A 22,338-nucleotide genomic window follows, 5' to 3' on the forward strand; every position below is an offset into this window, starting at 1 on the left:
CAAATTTGTATTTGTAATACATCCATCCATCCATTGTCTATACCCGACTATCCCTTTACGGGGTTGCGGGGGGGCTGGAGCCTATCCCAGCTGTCAACGGGCGAGAGGTGGGGTACACCCTGAACCGATCGCCAGTCGATCGTAGGGCAAGATTTACAGACAAACAAGCATTCACGCTCACACTCACACCTACGGGCAATTTTTAGAGTCACCAGTTAACCTAATGAGCATGTTTTTGGTCTGTGGGAGGAAGCCAGAGTGCCCGGAGAGCACGCATGCATAGGAAGAACATGCAAACTTCACACAGAAAGGCAACCTTGCAGTGAGGCACGCGCAGTACTTCATTAAATGTACTCTGTGGCATTTCACCATTGCATTTCAAATCACAAAGGAAAGATATAGTAAAAGGCTTGTGATACACTACAAGGATAACTTTGGTTAGATAAGCTTGTAAATGCACATAATTAGTTTCTAGTTTCTAAAAAAATTGCTCTCACAAATGTTTATCCATGACCAGGCCGATAGTTGTCACCTGTTGCTGGGGACAACCGATATATCAGTTTGAATTAAACATTTGCACAGTGCCTGTTCACAAGGCTTTCCTCCCACAGTCTAAACACATGCAAATCAGGGGGATTAATGACTCTAAATTACCCATAGGGTTAAGTGTGACTTATTATGTGAATCTGTGATTGCTCTGTGATAAACTAGCAGTCCGTCCAGGCTATTTTCCTGCCTTTATATCCAGTGTATGCTGTGAAAGACTCCTCAGGCTCCTGAATAAGAATGAGACGTTGAAGACAATGAATGAATTTTGTGCATTTAGTCGCCCGTTAATGGAGCAGCAGCAGAACAAAAGCCAACATCCCTATTTATACTCCCAAGCTAAGATCAGCACAATAAGTCTTTGAGTGTTTATGTTACATTACATTAGTGAAAGGTCATTTAACAGACAGGTGCATTCAAACAGCTGCCATCAAAATGATCCAGTACCTTTAGCAGATTACATTGTAATATGGCAATCTTTTATAAGGGTAATAAGACAAGAATAATAATCACAGCAATAAGTAACAACACTTTCCTTTTGGCTGCTGCATATCCTACTTGCCTTGTCATTTTAACCTTACTTTCAAATTAGTTGTCAAGAACCCTTCAAGGAACGATTTGACCACTTTCCTTCTACATAATCCAAAATCAATTTATGACCAATTTATAAAGATTTACAACTGCAGACTTGGTATCTTCTAATAATGGACATTCAGCTGCAGGCATCTGGTGACTTATTAAGCTAGGAACTCATGGCCATGTACAGTATTAATGTCTTTCTCCCTTTCCAAGTAACCATCAAGTCTGCAGAAGTGGATATCACAAAAGGTGAGCAGAGATTAAAAAGAAAACCTGCTGAGAAACCCACCTATACAGCAGATTAGTTGGTGCTTTCTGGCAATATAAGACACGAAATTATAATCAATGTGCTTTAATTAAATCTTGTTTACTTGCAGCCATAAGGATGATTAATCTGTATTTTGTTTCAAAGACGCACGCAGTGTGTTTTTTCCTCTACGCGTATGACAGCTAAAGTTTACCTCCAAGTAATTTAGACTGACTGCTGCTCTTAAATGCCAGACACACCAGGATCGAAGTGGGATTGGCAGCCCTCCGGTTTTTATTTCCCAGAACAGCGACGACACGCAGAGTACATAGTATGCCAAACAGCCTTTGCAACGAAAAAAAACCCAGCACACAAACATTTCTTCTATTCGACTGAATCACGCGGCAGTGGAAACAGCACAATAGTCCTATAATCTTACAGCTTTTAAAAAGCTAATGTGAGCACGCTCTCCCGTATGCAATAAGCCACTTTGTTTGTTGAAAACTCGCCAAGTGACAAAAAAGCAGCTGCTATCTCTGCAGTCTCAAGGGGCTAGTTAATTTTAGAAAGATAATCTCCTGCAATATGCTGAGGGATTAAGACGTTAAAAGTCCCAGCATGGGAAGATGATAAGGCTGAACAGTCATGCACTGCAAGAGGCGTCTTGTGCATTTGAGGAACAGAGAAGTATGTTACTTATCATGCTAATCAGTATGCAGATCAGGAAGAACAAACACCAGTTGTTCAATGGCAAGTCTACGTAATTTACCACTACAACTCTGTCTGTGAGCCGCAAATGATGATCATGATGATGGCAGTTCATCTTTGGCTATTAGCATTGTCTCCCAAGGCTGTATTGCAGTACTTTCTCCAGAGATTACCTGCAGGAGAGGAATGCCACACTGAAGCAGGGGAAGTGCTTTCTCTGGCTTAATCAATGTCATTTGCATATGCAGGATAAAACTAATCCTCATCAGAGGGAGGTTCTCCACCTGAGGCTCTTTCTTGTCCTTTCCATGCAATCCCTCTCTTATTAAATGATCCCTTGACAATACTCACCTTGCCAGAGAGAACAAAGCGTGCTATCACACTGTGTGCAGAGGGAGGGAATTCTACAGGGATGTTTGGACTCAGTATGAAAGTGTGATGTGATGCAGAGTATAAAGAGCCGGGTTAGGCTGAGCTGAATGCTGGGGAAGTGCATATAGCAGACCAGCTATAATGCTGTTTGGGTCTGGAAGTCAATCAAACAGCAAGTTCCACGTGAATAACAATGTGTGGATTTGCAGGAATCAGGTTCAAAGTGTGCTGGAGCACAGCGAGCTTGGCCTGGCCACCCGCTTGCTTCTTGGGATGCTGCCAAGGTTTTAAAACACCCAGCCAGGGGTAACAGTTGGGGTTCCCCTGCTGTTCCTCTGCTGTGCTTGAACGCAACACATCACATACAGGGTAGAAAAATACAACTAATGTACCTGAAGCAAGCTGACGATGGAGAAGCCGTTCCTTCTGTTGGAGGGATTTGTGTCACATTAGAGGGATGCTGAGCAGAAAAGAACTGGCTTTCAAAAGATCCCTTAAGGCCGCTTTGTGTTGAGACCACCTCTTCTCTCTCACAGGCTCCTTTCTGTATAAGATAGGAAAATTTACACAGGCAGACAAACGTGACATTTTCCTCGTGCAAGAGCTGCTTAAGAGGAGGCTTCATAGGTGGGCACGGCTGATAAGAAGACAGCCGGGATTGGAGGGACTGGAAACCCAGCATGAAAAGAAGATGACAGGAATCAGCAAGAGTGGGATGCCTCCCACCCCTTTTATTTTCTCTTATGCAAAGATACACCAACAGGGTGAGGTTCAAGCAGTGTTGACCTGCCCGCAATAGACTGGTGCTCCTCTTCATGCTTATTTCTCTGTGGTAATGTCTACCTCAGGGTGCTGTTTGGCTGTCTTTTCAGGCTGAGGCTCATAAGAAGCTCACCCTGTTGATAGGTAGGCTATCAAATGGATTACAGACTCATTATCAACAGTGCTGTGTGGCTATAGAGGCCTATCGTTTACAGCACATTTCCACTGTGTCAGCCACCACACCAAATTCCACGGCAGGAGAGTGTCGAGGTTGGTGTTTTTTTTGTGTGTGTGTGTTTAAGCGAGTGTTTATGTGCGTGCAAAACACAGTTTAGAGCGAAGAGTGGCTGCACTAAAGGCATGGCTGATCTGGTTTTACATGGTGTCTCATTCCTGAAGTTGGAGCAAAGTGATTGGCCATTGAGCTTACCGGCGGACTTAAATTTCATGACCATGCCAGGGAATTACGCTCAAATACATAGCAGCAGTATATTCACCAGTATCTAACAAATAAGCAGCTATTACTACTTTGTTTTCTGCTCTATTTTTCTTTTTATGCCCTGACTGCAGTGTTGCATAGGACCCAGATATCCCCAGCGGCTGCACAGTGCTGCAGTGTGGCATGTTGGTGTGATGTAATGCTATGTTAGCTCTCTGAAGGTCTGGGCTCAGCGACGCCATACATGAGACAGTTCAACATCACTGGCCATTATGAATTTACCTGCAAAGGTGACGGGACAAGAAACTAGTGTTATTCTGCTTGGAAATGACAGCATTGGCCAGAGTCTCTCTAAATCAGATTGATGATCCATTTTCCCTGCCCCGGGGCCACAGCAATGTAAGGGCCTGGGATCTACCGAGGCTGCACAGAGACAGATGGGACCTTGTCTGCTATGACCTTGCTGAGCTAATATTTCTCCCAGGCCTTGTCTGTTGCCTCATCATTAAAGGTGCCATGGCTATTAACATTGGGGGAATACTTCAAAGACACTGTTTACTTAGACAGGCCACAATGCGGACAAAGAAAAATCACAGCAGAGGAGCAACACGGCAAAGAGTGATTGTTTGGTAAATGGTGAGACTATCACACCTGCCAGGTGTTTCAGAGATGCCTGTACAATCACTGAAAATCAGTGTAAGTATATGCAACTGCTTGTTTAAAAGAAAATATATGACACAATACAGGAGAAACTGATGGTACAGCTGGAACAATTTTCCACCCAACAAAAAATGTATTCTTAACTATTTTGATAATAATTTAATATGTATGATTTTTTTCAAGCAAAAATGCCAAAACTTCCACGGTTCCAGCCTCTCAAATGTGAGAATAAGATTTTTGTCATAATATCTTTAAAAAGCATAATTTCTTCTCTGAAGCTGTGGGGGGGCAGTCAGCCATAGACTCATTTTTCATAGTACCACTGGGGGGTACAATTTTAGTATAAACACAGGGCTTTTAAATATATAATGCAGGGATTGTTGCTCACTCTTTTTAAACAAATAGTTTTCTGCGCTTTGTCCACCATTTCCATAGTTTCCTTGTGGATGTATGCTGTTTAAAGCCTGCTACCTGTTATCGTCTGGGGGTGACATACCAACTGCCCAAAGGTTACAGCCCAGAAATGTCACAGCAAAATAAGGAAATACAAGCAGAGGGCAGGGTCTTTGCAGATAAACACACCAGCACACACTTCCAGTGAGCCATAAGTGATGATTGATAGGGATTACCTCCGTACAAGTTTCTACATTTTTTTTTAGGGTAATCCTGCATAGCATACCTTTAAAGATGTGCAGCCAGTTTCACAAAGTTGGGCCACACACTCTTAGATTAATTCGCTGAAAGTTTCACGAAAACAAACTCGCAACAAAAACTGACGTATTTAAGAATAAGAAGTTAGCTACTCCACGCCCAGGCTAAGTCACAAATGAGAGCTAGATGTTTCTATGGTAACAACCAGTGGCACCTGCTGACCAGTGTTTCCATGGTAACAACCAGTGACACCTGCTGACCAGTGTTTCCATGGGAACAACCAGTGGCACCTGCTGACCAGTGGCACCAAATGACAAAAATAAGGAAACCTTGGCTCATAATTTGTGGTTTGCCAACACAGTGAAGCCTCCTCATTACTCAGGAGGGAAAGAGTGTTTAGACCCTGCAGTCAACTGTTGCAAACATACAGAAGTGAGGACTATTTTTTCAGCAGTTTGGAAACTATCCTGAATGTGAATGATGAGTTAGCAGAAGCACTGAGCTGCTGCCACACTGAGAAGCCACAGCAGCCGTGCTCTGCTACAGGTCTGTGTTGAGATTTTATGCTGCTGGATGCTTTTTGTATTGTTACACTCGTTGCTCAATTCTCCCGGTAAAATGTCTTCGTAGCTGTTGAGTTCTTCCAGAAGGCAATCATTTACTGCTGGAATGAACTGTGCTGAGCAGTATGTCAACGGCTGCTCACTCAGCCATGTTTTTTAGTTTAGAAAAAGTCTTGACTTACCCAGAATTCATGGGAAATCAATCTGACTTGAGATAGTGAAGAACTAAGACAGCAAAGACCTAAACAGCTGTGTGCAACAGATGAATTTTCTAAACAAACATCTAAAACACATTTAGATATCTGAAGTCTGATCTGAGCCAGTCTGTCTTTGTGAAAATGGCACCAGGTGTCAAATGTTATGTCGTGTGTGGATTTATTTTCCACTTCCAGTCTTGGTAATGGAAAAAGTAATTAATGCAGGACATTGAATGATGTTAAAACCATAACACCCATTCACAGTGTTCACATTTAGCCGTCTCATGGCTGTATGTTAGCTACATGTTCAACGCGGCAGTTTATCAAGATCTCTTTATTGGTAAGTCGTTCTTTTGCTGCTTTGAGGGATTTTAAGTCTCAGAATAAATCCACTGACATTAGGAATGGATTGCAATGTCAGAGTCAGACCAGGAAATATGGTCTAGGAAGCAATCCAGCGGGTCACTGTTACTCACAGCCAGCCAGTAAGAGAGAGATAAGGAAATAATCAAAACAGAGAGGCGAGGGCCAACTTCAGCCAGACTGCACTGACAGATGGGCTCCCACTTTTATTCTTTAGTACCCCTCCTCTCCCATTTTATCCAAACCAAACAACACTCTTTCTGTTGATATGTGCTGGCTTATGGAGACTATTTAAGTCTTTTATAACCTTTCTGCTACTTTCGCACTTGCTATACAATAAAGGAAAAGAGCACCCCGCAAGCCCAAATTCCCTTATCTCTAGTTTCTTATCTCTCATTAGCTTTGGCCTGTGATGAGTGTTGGTGCTTTGTAAGGGGGGGAAATAATCTATTGAAATATGGTTTCATTTTGGATAGGCTTTATCAGCAAAGCAATTTAAATTTTGATAATGAAGAACACTGTAAATCCCCCAAGTGCCCTTGTTCCGCGGCGTACACATAGCACAACAGTATGCGGCAGGTGGTAATCATTGTGTAATCACTGAAACAACAGTGCACATCTAAGCCCCCGAGCCTGCAGCCACTCCCCGGGCAGCCCAGCCCCTGATATTTGCTGGGCTTATGATTTGTTCTGGGATCTAAGCAATAAGTAAAGCCTCCTCATGGCCTTGTAGCCAGATTGAATTGCAAAAACATGTTGCACCTGGTGCAGCTAGAGCTGGTAAGAGAAGCAGCAACATGGTCTGCATTCGCTATCTGATGGCTGCAACCTTATTGAAAATCTGATAATGATATTTGGCGAGCTTAATGGTTGCCCTCTGCAGGCTACAATCAGTCTCACTCAATCCTGTTTTCTTACCCACCACCCCCCCACCACCCCCTTCTCTTTTTCATCTTCTGCTTCACTTTCACAGCATGCCGCTGCCAGACAGAGGCATGATATACGGCTGCTTCGCTATGGCGACACCACATCATTTTTCCTTTGCATTTTTGTTTTCAAGTAGAATTAGTGTCTGCGTTAGTGAATAATCAATGAGAAGCACTGCAGGTGCCTGTACGCTTGTTGTGTTTATTCTATGGCTCCATTATCTGCAGCAGAACAGCAAGTTTGCCGCTGGCAGGGAGTCGGCGTCCCGCTCAAGGACACTTCAGCAGGAAGGATGCTAAAATGACTGAGGCTTGAACCTGGACTTCATCATTAAAGGAGTCTTTTTTCCCTCATTACAGCCCTGCTCCTTTAGAGTAAATGCAGGATGGTAACACATGCTATATGTTCAGAGCTTTCTTCGAACATGAAGGTATAATGACCCAATTTGCCCACAGGGAACATTAAAGTTTCATCTAATGTGCTCTAATGGAGTCATACAGACTTTACTGAAAGACAGCATACTATATCTAAAGCCACATCTATCTGCTGTTGTGGCTTTAACGGGAGACATTTTATTAGGAGTTCCTCCAGAATCGGGAACAATACATCACTTCCGCTAAAATAGCTCAAGGCTTTCAAGCCACATTGGCATTTTCATTGTAACACATTTGCAATAATTAACAGAGCTAACTTTTTTATTGTGATTAATAATAGAGTAGAAGATAGCATTATTGAGCCACACATTAAATTGCTCTCATTAAACTGACTTTCCTGAACGCACCAACTCTGACTACTAAGCAGGACAGTGGAAGGTCAATGTGATCGTTATATAATTTAGCTGGAGTACAATTATGAAATGGTCTAATAAGAGTGATTTCTAATGAGCAGTGTGAGAGTGACACCTCCTTCTCTGTGGAGTTAATCTATCTAATTGACAAAATGTGAAGATCCATTTCACAGCTTCAGTGGAATCCAAACATGGAACTGTTTTAGCCCGATTTTGTTGTCCAAATTCAACACTGCTCAGCGTGCTCAAGCACAATTTTGAGGGACTTAAGATTAAGATTAAGATTTCCCTTTATTGGTCACAATTTACACACAACATGCAGAGTTAGGGGGAAACTGTACACGCCATGCATTTTTGTGAAATTCTTTCTCCGCTTTTGACCCATCCATGGTCCGTCCTTCCTCCGCGGTAGACCAGGAGCGGTGGGCTGCGAGTCGACCGGCGCCCGGGGACCAGTTCCATTGTCGTCACCATTGGTCAGGTGGTGATCTTCTTGCAGGTTTTTAGTGGGAGTATTTTTATGGAGGATACCCCAGGTGAACCCGGGGAGAACATGCAAACTCCACACAGAAAGGCCCTATTTTCCTCTACCAGCAGGCACGGAAGGCATGGTGGAGGACACGCCCCCCGCGCCCACAGCGGGATTCAAACCGTGACCTTCTAGCTGTGAGGCGACAGTGTTACCACTCTTTCCACCGTGCCACCATACTTTGAGTGTGTCTTTTTTTTGCTATTTCATACATCTAGTCTGCACAGATGACGGCTATAGCACATACAGTAGTTTCTTAAGATTATACACTTATAAAACATAATGTATTGTTAAATATTGAACCAATGGTTCCCAACCTGTTGGCCTTGTGACCCTTTAAAAGCAGCGTATACTGCAGCTGGGGCCCCAAAGAGAAATTTCTCTGCTAAACTTGTCAGATGATGATTTAGATTAACTGTTTGAGGCCCAGCAATATTAGCCAGTATTTTTTTCTTTTTAAGACAAACAATTTGTGTAGCAGAACTTAGATTTTTCTTCTTTTCTCTACACCATTAATCATCTCACAGCCTCCAAAGAGTTATCTCATGGCCCTTTGGAGGGGCTGACCCTTGGGTTGGGAACCACTGGGTTAAACTGCCTAACTGTACATAGAGTTATTAAAAATACTAGCATGACTGGCTGCAGCAGTGAAATGATACCTGCAAACTGATGCATAAACATCTAATAATGTCATATACAACAAAACATCCGTTACAGAGGCCATTGAATAATGAGAATATTTACTTTTGCTATTTTAAGTATTTTATGCTGATGATACTTAAGGAGGATTTGAATACAGGGGAGTATTTTTACATTGCTGTATTGCTACTATGATTTCGGTAAAGGATCTGAGTACTTCTTTCACCCCTGGGGCTTAAAGTAAAATTGACAGGGACGCAGAAGGTGCCCTTTTTCAGACATCCTTTTAGAAAAGAAGGCACTCATTTCCATGTGTGGAGCACAAAGTGGGATTGAAAAATATATTTTGAAGGCTTTGCTGCAAATTCAATCCAAATACAGTATTTTCCCTTGTGTGCAGGCATATGCCTTTGAAGCAGGGTGCAAAGTTGGGAATGGTTCCAGAAGACCAACTCTCCATTTTGCTAGCTTCAGCACTCAATAGCTCCATGATTAAAGCCAGTCTATTTTATTGATTGAAAAGGAAGGAGAGAAAACCCAGAACCTTTCTACTCTTCAGTCTACGCTTCTCCATCTGTAAAAGTGGTAGCAAAGCCTCCCTTGACCATGTCCAGGCAATTAGGGTGGAGCGGGCCTCTCCTGTTGCACTCAGTGACTCTGGCCATGCTCTGTTACCTCATCTCATCAGCTGGGAAAGTATTTGTGCTTGTAGCTCCAGAGAAGGCGGCCACAAGTTAAATTGAGTTACCTGTTCAGAGATGGTTTCATTTTCCACGGATGGCCCCGGAGATCCTTGATGGAACTGCTAACTGCTCATCACCATTCATGTCCCCGAGTGTCTGTCTGAGCAAAGAGCAGCGACAGGGCGACAGCAACGTGGCTCAGGTGGCAAAGACAGCTGGCTGCAGGATCAATCACACTATCTCAACTGTGAAGTGCAGCGAGATAAACCTGCTCCGCATAAGACACTGGCGTTTTCATCTTTCATCTTTGAGAGGAGGCATTCTGTTTCTCTACTCGCCCTCTCTTTTTGTTAATACATGTATAGATCACAAACTAACACAAGCTACTTCCTGTCATATTGGCTGATTCTCTCAACTTCACCCATTCTTTATAGAGCGGCACAGCAGAGTAATTGTCTGCTTTCATGGCTATTCACCGGGCACGCACACATGCAATCAGGTGTTTCAGGTGATATATGGCCAATAAATGGCCCTAGTAATAAGATAGTGATTAATTTTATGGCTGTGATTTATATGAAATCCCTTTTTTATGTACATTAATCCTTATTGATTATGATATAATGGGTTTTCTAAGATATGTCAATCTACCATAAGTGATCCAGAAGGGGTAGAGGCTATAGGCTTGTCTCATGTCCTGCCTGTCTCTGTTGATAACCACAGGGCAGCAGATGAAAGGCAGAGAGGAGAGGTGTAAAAAAAAAAAAAAAAAAAGTGATGTAAGGAGATAAGAATTGAGAGGATAAACCAAAGGAGAGGAGTACAGACCAAGGGAGAGGAGTACAGGATGTGAGGAGAGGGGGCAAGAAGCAAAGGAAGGGAGCAAGAGGAAGGCTTAGCGGGTGAGCAAAGGGGAGAAAGAGAATATATGAGAGCAGATGAGAGCAACAAGAGATGACAAAAAAAAGGGGGAAAGAAGAGGAAGGAGATGAGAGGACAGCAGATAAAAGAGCATACAGCCTGCCACCCCACAGTCACGTCACACAATTTACTATGTTCTGGCCCATAATGTTTTATAGCACAATCACTGATAGCACAGTAGTCAGTAGTGATCTCATTTCACAACCCATATCCTTCAGTAATGTGAACACAAAGGGAGACGCAGAGCCATTAGCAGCGTCCAGTGCTCATCCACTGCTATTCATGCATAATTGGCTTCCACGGAAGGAAGCAAGAAAGGGTAAACAGCAAGCAATCATATTAACTCCTGTGAGTTCTAATTGAAATCTGTTAAGATCAGCGTGGATGATAGAGGTTGGTGAGACGTGGAGATGTTCATACCCCGAGAGCTCTTTCCTGCACGCTGCCCTCTGTGTATTGACACCCGTGAAGACGTGGGTTTGCATTATAATCAAGAGTTATGCTCCATTCCTGCGTTCACACGTAGCAGAAAAACAGCAGCTAAATGTCTGCACACGGTGAAATCATTTCTGATTTCTGCCCACCATAGGCAGAGGGAATTAGGTGGGCATGAAATGGAAAAGTATCCCAGAATGTCAATTTTATCATGGATGCTATGAATCTTAAAGGAATAGTATAACCTTTTCGGAAATACTTTTATTTACCTTCTTGCTGTAATTTATATGAGAAGATCGATACCACTCTCACACTTGTACATTAAAAATTAAGCTACAGCTAGCAGTCGGTTAGCTTAGCTTAGCTTAGCATACATACTGAAACGAGATAAACAGCTGGACTGACTCTGAAAAAGCCAAAAAAAAAAAAAAACACCTACTAACATCCGTGTAGTTCAATAATTATCTGTTTTGTTTAATCTGTGCAACAATGTAGTGTAAAACCTTTGTTAGGTTGCTTAAAGGTGGACTGAGTCACTCTGGAGAAAGATATTTGTTGATATTTGCTCACATTTCCTCATGGACAGCACCTCACCTTTAAGTAGTCTGGCAGGCAACTCACCAGTAAAACCAAAACACGACGTTTTGGCCTTGTGTGGGTTAAATGCAACACAATATTAGTGAGCTTTAGAGGTGCTGCAAGGCGAATACTGTTACCTTTGGACAAGAGCTTATTTATTGTAGACATATCTGTATGTGTATGCATGACAGCTGAAAAATAAAGTGCAGAGAAATTCCAAAGTAGGTTTGAGGTAAGAATCACTGTCTCCATTGCAAAGGTTATCCACCAGAGAGCACTGACAGGTTGATTTTGCATATGTGCAACGTCCCCGTCAGCATGCATTTTAGTCGCAATTTAAAAACAACACATCTAAGAGATCAGAGATCAGTTTGTTCATTTCATGTGCTAATGTTTAAAAAAGGGAGGCCAGTGTGGTACAAGATTTTTTTGAAGCATACTTCTCAAAAATCTACTCCTTAAACAGTGTTCTGAGAAAAGCCACCAGTTCGATGCAATGCAATTATTCATTTTAGGCTTGCTTGCCATCGTTTTAATTTTCCATCTAAACATATGTACTCTATTCTTATTCCTCCTTTATGTAGGAACAGTGATAGGGGAAAGGAGAGTGCACTGGATGCTTCACCATTCCAGTTGATTCTTAAACCACTAGATGGTGTGCTTGTCTCTTCACACTTACAGTACATCACATCCACCAGATGCATCGAGTGGAGAAAAGCCGCAGAAAATAGACTCATATTGTCTGCATGTCGACATATGAAACCACTGTCTCACCAGGTTTCCGGGGTTTTGCCTGAGACGTTCTCAAATAACGCACCGCGGTCACTGTGAACACGGAGCGTATGGAGCAGTTGAGCAGCTCCTCGTGACAAGCAAACAGTCTTGCACAGTCTGAAACTCCTTTTCAACAGAGAGCTCATCCAGACTGCAAATGCACCCAGGGAGAGAAGAGAAATAAAACCGAATCCTCTGAATCTTTATCCAGGCACTGACTCATTCATATTTAAGAGTCTGGCAGTCAGCCATGCTAACAAAAAAAACAGTTGAAAGGCAGAATAAATACTGAACAAGGGTGTGTATGTTCAGGTTCAAAGGTTCATAATTGGCAGACAGAGGCTAAGGAAACACTTGAGCGAGTTGTCTTTAGTGATGTTGGGTATTTCAGTGAATTGAAGTGGCAGTCAGGCTTGCTCTTGCGTCTCCTGCTGCCTTGTCACTTTGTCAAATATTTATTCAGTAATTAAAACAAAGCTTGACAATGTTTATTTCCCCATCCTCTGTTTTAATTCATTTTTCAAATCATATTACAGTGTGTTTGAAGGAAGCTATACTGTAAAGCAGCTTGTTGGTACAAAGCTACTGTGCTTATTGTTAACATAATTTCAAGACCAGATCTTTCTGAGACGGGTATTTTGTTTTAAGTATTATTTTAAAGCATAGCAAAAAGAAAAAGGGTTTAATACATGTCTGCATTCCTACATTTCAGTTCTTTACTGCGCAACAAAAATACTGCTCTTGGATCTAAGAATATAAACCTTTGTATTATCGACTCTAAGTGAGCTTCACTGCTTCTCAAGGGCAAGATGAGAGCAGACATTTCACTGTGCTGTTGTGTGTTTCTTTTCTTTTTCCTTTTTTTCCTCCTTCTCCTCTGCAGCAGATGGTAAAGAGAAAATCACTTTCTGCTAGGGGCAGGATGCATCAGGGTCAGGGTTTAAGCTTCGAGGTCCACTCTGAACCTGGCCGATTTGACAGGACTGTTTTGCATACGCCGAGTCTAATCACATATATGCAGAAGAAGAAGGCGGGATTTGCAAAGCAGCTTGATACAAAGATACTGATTAGATTAGGGATTTTACGACACAGCAGGCTGGAGCCACACAGTCCGGTCTGACAACAGACACATACATGAACATGCAGAAACAAATAGAGATTCACAGGAAGGTTTTCAGCCCACATCCACAGTGGGAAAAAAAGGGGAAGAGATGAAGAGGCTGTGAATTTTGACATTCCAGAGGACCTGATTCTGTTGAAACTACACAGATTATTATGGTATGATGAAAGGCAATCAGCACAGAATGGCAAAAAAAAAAAGGCTTACAATTTAAGTAAATAAGTCTGCACAGAAACTTGACTCCCTCTTCGTCTTGTTTACCTGTTCATGCCTTGATTGAATTGATCTCCGAGGACAATGACAAATGATTGCACTCGAAGACGACGAATCCTTTGCAGAACGAAAGTCAATACTGAAAATAATGAGGCACTGAAATGTTCAAGTTATGTCAACAGCTGCAAGAGAAGGGCTGCCTGAGAAAAAAAGAGCATGTTCCCCGCACGATTATACTGTAGCTAAAAACAAATGCTGCCACTGACATCACGCTGGCACGATGACACACCTTATTTAAATATCTCATATGCTCTCATATTCTTCTAAGCACGCCAAACCACGAATCATTACCAGCTTATGCAGATGAACAAGCTGGTTTTTAGGGCTTATGTGGACTCAGGGACCGCTACATTCATGATTGCAGCAGCCCATTGATCAAACACGAGTGTTACAGAATACCTTTAAACAATCAATGAAACATGAATATTTAAAAAGATATTGGGATCAAGGTTTCCTTTACAGTAGGACAAAGTTCAGTTTGCAGGAAAACAGGCAAATTATTTGGAAGTTATTCGAGCCATGATTTAAACCATCTACACCTACAAGGAGAGCCGTTTTGAATCATTTTCTAACATATCTCAAATGTACATGAGTGGGCGTACATATGCATGTTACAGCCAAGCTGATGACTAGCCTTGGGACAGGATTGTGTGCACTGCCATGATGCCAAAGATGGTGGTAGCTTGCTCATTTCAACATAAATACATCAAAATGTAGTTCCTTTTTATCCTTAATCCTACTCTTAAACACTGAGGAGGAATACTGTAAGCTGATCTCCTTACTCCTTACTTTCCACTTCAGTTTCCTGCATCCATCTTCCCGTGGACTCCGCATCTGCTCCCATCAGCCCACCTTTTGAGCAGTGAACCCCATCCAGCGCGCCTGAATCCACGGGGAATCGGCTACGTGCCCCTGCAGTGAGTGAGTGAGTGAGTGAGTGAGTGAGTGAGTGAGTGAGTGGGAGTCAGTCAAAGCCCCAAGCACTTATAGGGAGGGGGTGGAGGGTTGGGGGTAGCAGTGAGGAGGTGGCTGCTGGGAGGCAAAGCTAATTCACTGTGACAGAAATCAGAGCTGTCAGGACCACCATGACCAAGCAGCATGGACAGCATATATCCAGTCAAACTCACAGCCAAGTGGAAGGAGGGATGGAGCGAGGGGGGCTCAGAGAGAAAGGATGTACTGATTAAGGCACTTAAAGTGAAAGTGTGTGTGTGTGTGTGTGTGTGTGTGTGTGTGTGTGTGTGTGTGTGTGTGTGTGTGTGTGTGTGTGTGTGTGTGTGCGGGGCAGGGGGCAGGCAACATCTATTCAGTCAAAGCCAGTGAAATAGAAACGACAAGGTGAGGAGGCTGCACAGGTAAAAAGACTTTCAAAACACAGACGCTGACAAAGTACAGAGAGATGAAGCAGGGTGGACAGGATTTGCCAATCTCAAGAACTCACGAAAACGAGTGTATTTACAACGATAAGTAAAGCGACATCCAGACAGATTTACACACGCACACACACAAAAAGGAAGAAAGTACAGTCGGCATAGCTAAATTTCAGTCCTCTGGGATTATTGGTGAAAGGTTACCGGATAACACATGTAATATTCATGAGGAAAGCTCCTCGGTCCTACTAATCTGTTCGTAAGCAAGACACTAAAATTTTAATGGAATATAATATTAATAGAATATTGTGAGAAATTGATATCATTGAGAGAGGGAGAAAGAAAGCCAGAGAGCGGGAAGGGCAGCCACCAGCATCATTACTTAATGATGAGAGAGGGAAACACGAGGCTGGTCTCTAAATGACACAGAGAAGGAGGAGGGGATTGTGGGAGATTAAGTGAGCTCCGTGCTGTTTGCTATACACTGCAAAGCACTGCAGGATGTTTGTTCAGCGACAGTCTCATTTGGGACGAGGAGAAAGACAGTAGGGGGACCTCAAACTTGGCAGTGGAGAAAGGCGAAAAGCATTGTTCCTCAAGCGCCTCGGGAGGGAGGAGGATCTGAGAAGAAGATAAGGATTAGACAGCGGCGCTTTGGGGATTCACTGATGGGATGCAAAAAGCACAGGAAAGTTGGAGTCTCATGTTGTGGTTAAGCAGTTTACTTTGGATTTGTGGTTTGGAAATGTTTTTTTTTTTTTTCTTTTTTTGGAGGCGAGAATGGGATTAACTAAGTGAGCCAAATTGCTCACTTGTCTGGAAGTGCTATGAACTTTTCCCCCTTCCTGCCTTCAAATTCATCCCGACTTACAAGTCTGCAGCGGGAAATCTGCATAAACTGATCTCTGATAATGTTCGACTGCACGTCACCTGACACTAACAGCGAAGGAGCATCTTTTTAAGGTGAATTATCTCCCTCTTTGCGAAAGCCTTTTAAACACTAAGCTCTGGTGATGCGTTTAAAAGTTTCCCCCGATTAATTGACTAGTCAGAATCAAATTAATTTTTTTTTTTTTTTTTTTTTAGAAGACAAATGCCAAAATGCCCTCATTCCAGCCTCTTGTATGTGTTTTTTGTCTTCTTTTGTAATAGTGAACTGAACATCTGTAAGTGCTGGACTGTCAGATAAAACAGGAACATTTCAAGATGCCATTAAAACCAAAAGAAATTATTTAAAATTAAGCTCTATAAGGATTATTGCATTCAAAAAATAAAATGGTTGTATTATTTCTGGACACACAGACACACCTCTAAATAGTCTGACATGAATATTTGTGAGATTTTTCAGGGGCGAAAGGTTTTGCGGTTACTATATTAGTACCATTTTTCATCCTCTGCCATAGATACAGAGAGTTCGCGTATGGCATTAACCTTGCAGTCATATTATATGTCTGTTGAAAGGCTTACAGCAGCAGGTGGGTCAAAAAAGAATTGCTGTTTAATATATCATGCTGTTTTTCATTTGATTCGTATCTGACCAGGGACAGCCAGAGGGATTAGAAACCTTGAAGGATCCGACTTCCAGAAACATGACCTGTGGACTGTCTTCAGGCGCTGCCCTGCTGCTGCTCTGTCTCCTCCATGTCTCTGAGGAGACCTGTCCCTCCATGTGCCTCTGTGTATCGGACACAGTGAGCTGTAGCTCCAGCGGTCTGGCCAAGCTACCTCTGTCCCTGCCCTCCTTCTCCGTCACCCTCGACCTCAGCCACAACCACCTGACCTGGCTGGGTCCGGTCAGCTTCAACAAGATGCCCAGACTGGAAAACCTTCGCATGGCCCACAACCAGCTCAGCTTCCTGGCTCATGGGGTGTTTCGCAACGCTTCAGGCCTCAGGCTCCTTGATTTGTCTTCCAACAAGCTCCAAGTTGTGGAGCAACACTACTTCCAGGGGCTGTGGAGGCTGGAGGAGCTCCTTCTCTTCGACAATAAGATTGCACAGGTGGAGTCCGGCACCCTGAACGGTCTGAGCAGCTTAAAAAAGGCCTATTTCAGCCTCAACCAGATCACACACTTCCCGTTCTTCTCCATCCAAGACCACAGTCATCCTTTCCTGACCATGCTGGACCTCTCGTCCAACCGTATGGCTCGTCTGCCGTGGGAGGATGTGAAAGCTTTGCCCGGGTTGGTGCAGCGGGGGCTGTACCTCCACAACAACTCTCTAATCTGTGACTGCTCCATGTACAGTGTGTTCTGGCATTGGGATCTGAGGGGTTATGACTCACTGAAGGACTTCACGGATGAGCACACCTGCAGCATCTACGGGGACCCACGATCGTCCATCCGGTTCCTGCGACACAACCGTTTCTTCCACAACTGCACGGTGGAAAAAGCCGTCTCGCAGCCAGTCACGGTGTACCTCTCCAACGTGCTGGTTTCCGAGGGAGAAAGAGTGCGTCTAGACTGCCAAACGTCCCTGAGTAGCACAGACCTCTCATTTACATGGCTCTCCCCCAGCAAGGGGTACATCACCCAGACCAGCATAAATGACACACTAATTAGCCTGTTTGCTAATGGTACCTTGGAGATCCAAGCAGCCAAGGTCAATGACTCAGGTCTGTACGTGTGCACAGCTCTGGATATTAAACAGGCACTGAATGCAACGCGTGAGGTGAATGTGACGGTGCTGCTGCCTGCAGCAGAGTCATTCAACACCGGCTACACGACATTGCTGGGCTGTGTGGTGACGATGGTCATCATCCTCATGTACCTCTACCTGACTCCATGTCGCTGCAGCTGCTGCAAACAGCCCAAACCTCCAGTTATCCCCATCGCGACCTACGACCCCAGCACCCTAACTTCTGTTTTCTCCCCCTCTGCACGAGACCAGCACAAAATCCAAGCGAACAAGCACGTAGCATTCATGGAGCCGATGATAAGTGAAGAAGGAACAGAGTGGACACCAGAAAGTTGATGCTGAACAAGTTTTTCTCTTTTCCTTTATTGGGCTGGAAACAAAAGACCTTTGGACAAAGCAAAACTCCTTACTCAGGAATAAGATACGAGATGTAATCAGAAGTGAGTGTTGACGTTGTAAAAGGAAAAAAAGGACATCATACCTCTCTCCTGACTGCCAGCTGCAGTTAAAAGGCGTCCCGAACCGAAAAAAAAGCAATATCTACTGTTCCAATTTGGCTCTTCTCTGTCATCTGGCCCGCTAGTCGAAATGAAAGTTTCAACTTTGGTTTATTACCCCCTGTATACTGACATTGCTAAATCACAGTAGAGTCATTATCAGCCCTAAAATCAGCTAATAACTTCTCTGTGTGTAGCACTGGGGGGGAGTATTTCTTGTAGGATCAGAGAATGAATTTGGCTCACTTTTCACAGAAAGAGTTTAACAAGGATTAAAAGCCCTGAAAACACTCTGCAAGTTTATGACTGCAGGAAGTACGTCCAGGCTGTGCATCATACTGGAGTTGAGGTGCTCCATATTGAGCGTGGCAGAGACAAACAGTTGCTCTGCACCAGCTGAAGATAACTTTAAATATACAGCCCTCTTATAATATGTAACTTTAACATGAATCTGAAAATGTCTGTTCCCTGTGCTCCTAATAAAGGATTTGATCCCGTTACTGTAGATCAGTCGCCCGCTCTGCTGATATAGTTTCAGTTTAAAAGGCAATTTTAGCACATCCACTACCATTGTATGAAAAAGGGGGGATTTAAGATACAGCAAGAAAAGCAACAAATGTTTTTGTGCAGATGACATAGCTTTCAGCAAACATTTAAACTCTTATCTACCAGGAAACAGAGATGCATCCTGCAGTGATCCATCATACATAAACATATCTCACATAAACCTGTTGCATTAATCTGGCAGCGAGAAACAATGACTCTCTATCTGTGCTCAGTTTATCTGGCAAATAGTGAAGTACAGAAATCAGAAGTGTCAACAGACCTAAACCAAACAGCAACTGGACCGCTCTTCAAAGGCAGCATCTCTTTGATCAAACATAGCGCAGCACTTTGAATACTGCCGAACAAACACAACCACGAAATTTGAACTGAAGTGACAAATACTTCAAGCAGCTCTGATGCAAACCCTGAGGGGGGCATTACTTTGTATAGCTTTGTTTTCTAAATCCAGTGCAACAACTAAAATGACAGAATTACACATTGCAACACCACAGATGAAAGAAGATGCTGAGGAAGGACTTGCACGCACTGCCATGAAAGAGTGCATGGAACATCAAGCGGAAGACACGAAAGACCAAAGAGAGCATATGGGTGGTCCGGGATGAAGGGATATTTAAAACCTGATGAGACAAACAGTAACCTCAAAAGAAACAAATCAATTTCTTTAAGTCCACGCACCCATAAGGTTGTGAGATTGCAGTCTAATCTTAAGGAAAACACTGGGTGGGACTACAGACTGCATGGAGATTGAATAGGATTAGATGTAATCCTTCATATAATGTCAAAGAGAAGTTGTCAGTAACTGCACATCTCACAAAGGACAGCATATCGCTAGTGGAGGGGCGTTTGATTATTTCTAAATCTTTAATTAAAGCTTGACTCCTTTCAAGCCCGAGGAGACTAATATTGTTGTGCAAGTTGAATGTCAATTCAGACAAAAAAAAGGTGGAAATCTAAAATCAAACGGGCAGCCGTGCATGAAACTGGGACAGAGTAGCTCTTTGACAGTTTCATCACTATTAGACTCTCAGGGATTAAGCAAAAATCCATTACACTAAGCGCGCACTGTATTGTGATGCACCACTCTGTTTAATTACACCGCTACTGACCTGTTCTATTTAGTAAAGTTTCAAAGGTTTTCACAACGGTAAGCAACGCTCGAATTCCTGAACAAAGATTACACAACATACCGCCATGTGCCCGTGTGACGTAACATCTTGTATCAGACCCGTTGTTTTGCAGAGATGTGTGCTAGAGACATTACACAGTGTGATGAGTTATAGGAGATTACCACGAGGATAAAAACCAGGTGCTTTGTCAATTTTAGTGTTTTTAAATCCCTCTAATCTGGTTCCGCTCTCTGACACAGCACACACAGCTGGGTTGGGATTTATTGTTTCTGATATGATTAGCAGACAGGTTAAAACATAGAGGACAGGATGTGAGCATTTTATTAAGGGCTTTCTATTTCACAGAGGGGCCACAGGTGACCCTGGTTATGTAAACACGCTGCTGATTTCGGGAATCAACCTCAGTGTAGGCAGCATGTCAGAGGTGAAACGAGTGAAGTTGGCATCCCGACGCATTTCGTATCCAGCATTTTATTTTAACCTTGTGACAGCAAGTACTTTACCGATAATGGGAGGCCTCGGCAGTGCATTTTGGGAAAAAAAAAAGAAAAAAAGAGTTATAAAAAGCTCTCCATAAATGATAATTTTGCTCTATCAAATTGTCACACATTCCTGCTCATTTGACACGAGGATGTAATAAGCAGACAGATTTAGCTTTCTAAATCAGGAGTGCTCCAATAATCCCTGTCTCATTTGTTCACATAAGTAGATGGTCCAATAATTACACTTTAAATAAACCATAAGAATTTACAGGCGACAGAGAAAGGCATGTATGGGTCGGCGTTCTTGTAAATTATTCTGAACGGCGCTAACAAATTACCCAGATGTAAAGGCAGGAGCTCTTGATGCTTTAAAAGATGCCCTTCTCCAAAGCAAAACACTCCATCAGGCTTCAATTAAAGCATGCACTTCCCTTTCCAGATTAATTGTTTTCCCTAGTTCGGCTGAGCTCCGAGGGATTCAAAATCATCTTATTCAAGAATCTAATTACTGTGAAAGGGGAGTTTTGCTCTGAATAGCAGAAGTTGAATTGCTTTCACTCGTGGAGGGCTGCCTTGACTGTCAACGGGGGCCATTACCGAACTGTCAAAACAGTCATCAGGCTGGAGTGGAGGCATCCAGCTGTGGCAGATACATACACATCCTTCATATGCTGCGACGCCCACATACACAGGCCCGATGCCGCCGAATCGACAGAAACCCTCATTGCATTCTAATTGGACACTTTACTTGGAAGATGTGCTCGAGAAACACACACAGCATTCGTTTCAGGACAGTCCACCCAGCGGCTGTACTATGCTGTGAATCTTTTTTTAGGGGGTAGGCTAGTTGCCTCCCAAAAAAGACTGAAATAAATGTGGACTGCCGCGCACCAGACAACAGGCTGTTTATCATACCTGCGCACTGAATATGAAGGCAGGCCGTGTTCTGTTTTCAAAGCGGCGTGAAACAGCTGGACGCCCGACGCGTCAGACGGGATTCTGGTCTCAGTCAGGTCACTGCGGGACACATTGAACATGAACGCCTCATTAATCAAACGCATAGATCTGCCACATTTCACTGCAAACAAACAAGGTGCATATGCAGTGATACACCATGACCTAAGCCATTCAGCGTTACAGGCAGCATCTCTGGGGCCCTTATGTGCTTCGGTGAGGAGGATTTAGCTGGATATTATAAGATCTGACAAGCACAATGACTCAAAGTATTTTAAGTGTTATACTGTTGCTCATGACCACTTTTCTACAACCTCCTCTTGTCTTTTTATTCTCCTCTGTGTTCAGCTTGTGCCATTTGTCCTGCCGGCTTTTATTGTATCATGTGGTGATGGTGTTTCCCTTGTTATTGTCTGTCACACTTGTCCACTAAAAGGACTCTGATGAAATATAGCTTTGCTATTTCCATTAAAAAAAGATCTTCACTGTGAGAGACAGTATCCTGTAGGTACCCTATCTTTAACACCGTCAGTGTCAGTGATACTCAGTCATGCACTTTATGGTGCTATTTTGCCACACTAGCAACACACTCCAGGGAGGCAACATCAGCCAGTCCACAACTTCGGTCCAGAAACTATGGGATGGATTGCCATGACATTTTGTACAGACATTCATGGTCCCCAGAGGACGGAATTGACCAACTTTGGTGATCCCCTGACTTTTCCTGTAGCAGCAGCAGGTTGACATTTATGACTTTTATTAAAATATCCTGACAACTATTGGAAGCACTGACACACAATTCTGTAAAGACATTCGTCGTTCCTCGTTTATGAATCCGTATGACTTTGCTGATCCCCTGACTGTTCCCTCTAACACCACCTTGAGGTTCACATTTTTGAGTGAAATGTCAACAGCTGTTAGAAGGACTGCTGTGAAATTTGGTGCAAACATCCC

The 22,338-nt window shown here is 43.2% G+C and overlaps 1 protein-coding gene across 1 annotated transcript; it reads left to right on the forward strand.

The window, feature by feature from the left end:
- The first annotated feature begins 15,918 nt into the window (after nucleotides 1-15,918).
- On the forward strand, nucleotides 15,919-21,824 carry LOC139335185 (amphoterin-induced protein 3). Its single transcript, XM_070968673.1, has 2 exons — nucleotides 15,919-16,084; nucleotides 16,669-21,824. The coding sequence occupies exon 2, from the start codon at nucleotides 16,711-16,713 to the stop codon at nucleotides 18,091-18,093; it is 1,383 nt and encodes a 460-aa protein (XP_070824774.1). The 5' UTR covers nucleotides 15,919-16,084; nucleotides 16,669-16,710; the 3' UTR covers nucleotides 18,094-21,824.
- The last annotated feature ends 514 nt before the right edge of the window (nucleotides 21,825-22,338 follow it).

Source organism: Chaetodon trifascialis, chromosome 8, assembly GCF_039877785.1.
Source record: "Chaetodon trifascialis isolate fChaTrf1 chromosome 8, fChaTrf1.hap1, whole genome shotgun sequence".
Taxonomy (NCBI): domain Eukaryota; kingdom Metazoa; phylum Chordata; class Actinopteri; order Chaetodontiformes; family Chaetodontidae; genus Chaetodon; species Chaetodon trifascialis.

Coding starts and splice junctions, on each gene's coding strand:
- LOC139335185 (XM_070968673.1), top strand. CDS start 16,711: ATGACCTGTGGACTGTCTTCAGGCGCTGCCCTGCTGCTGCTCTGTCTC.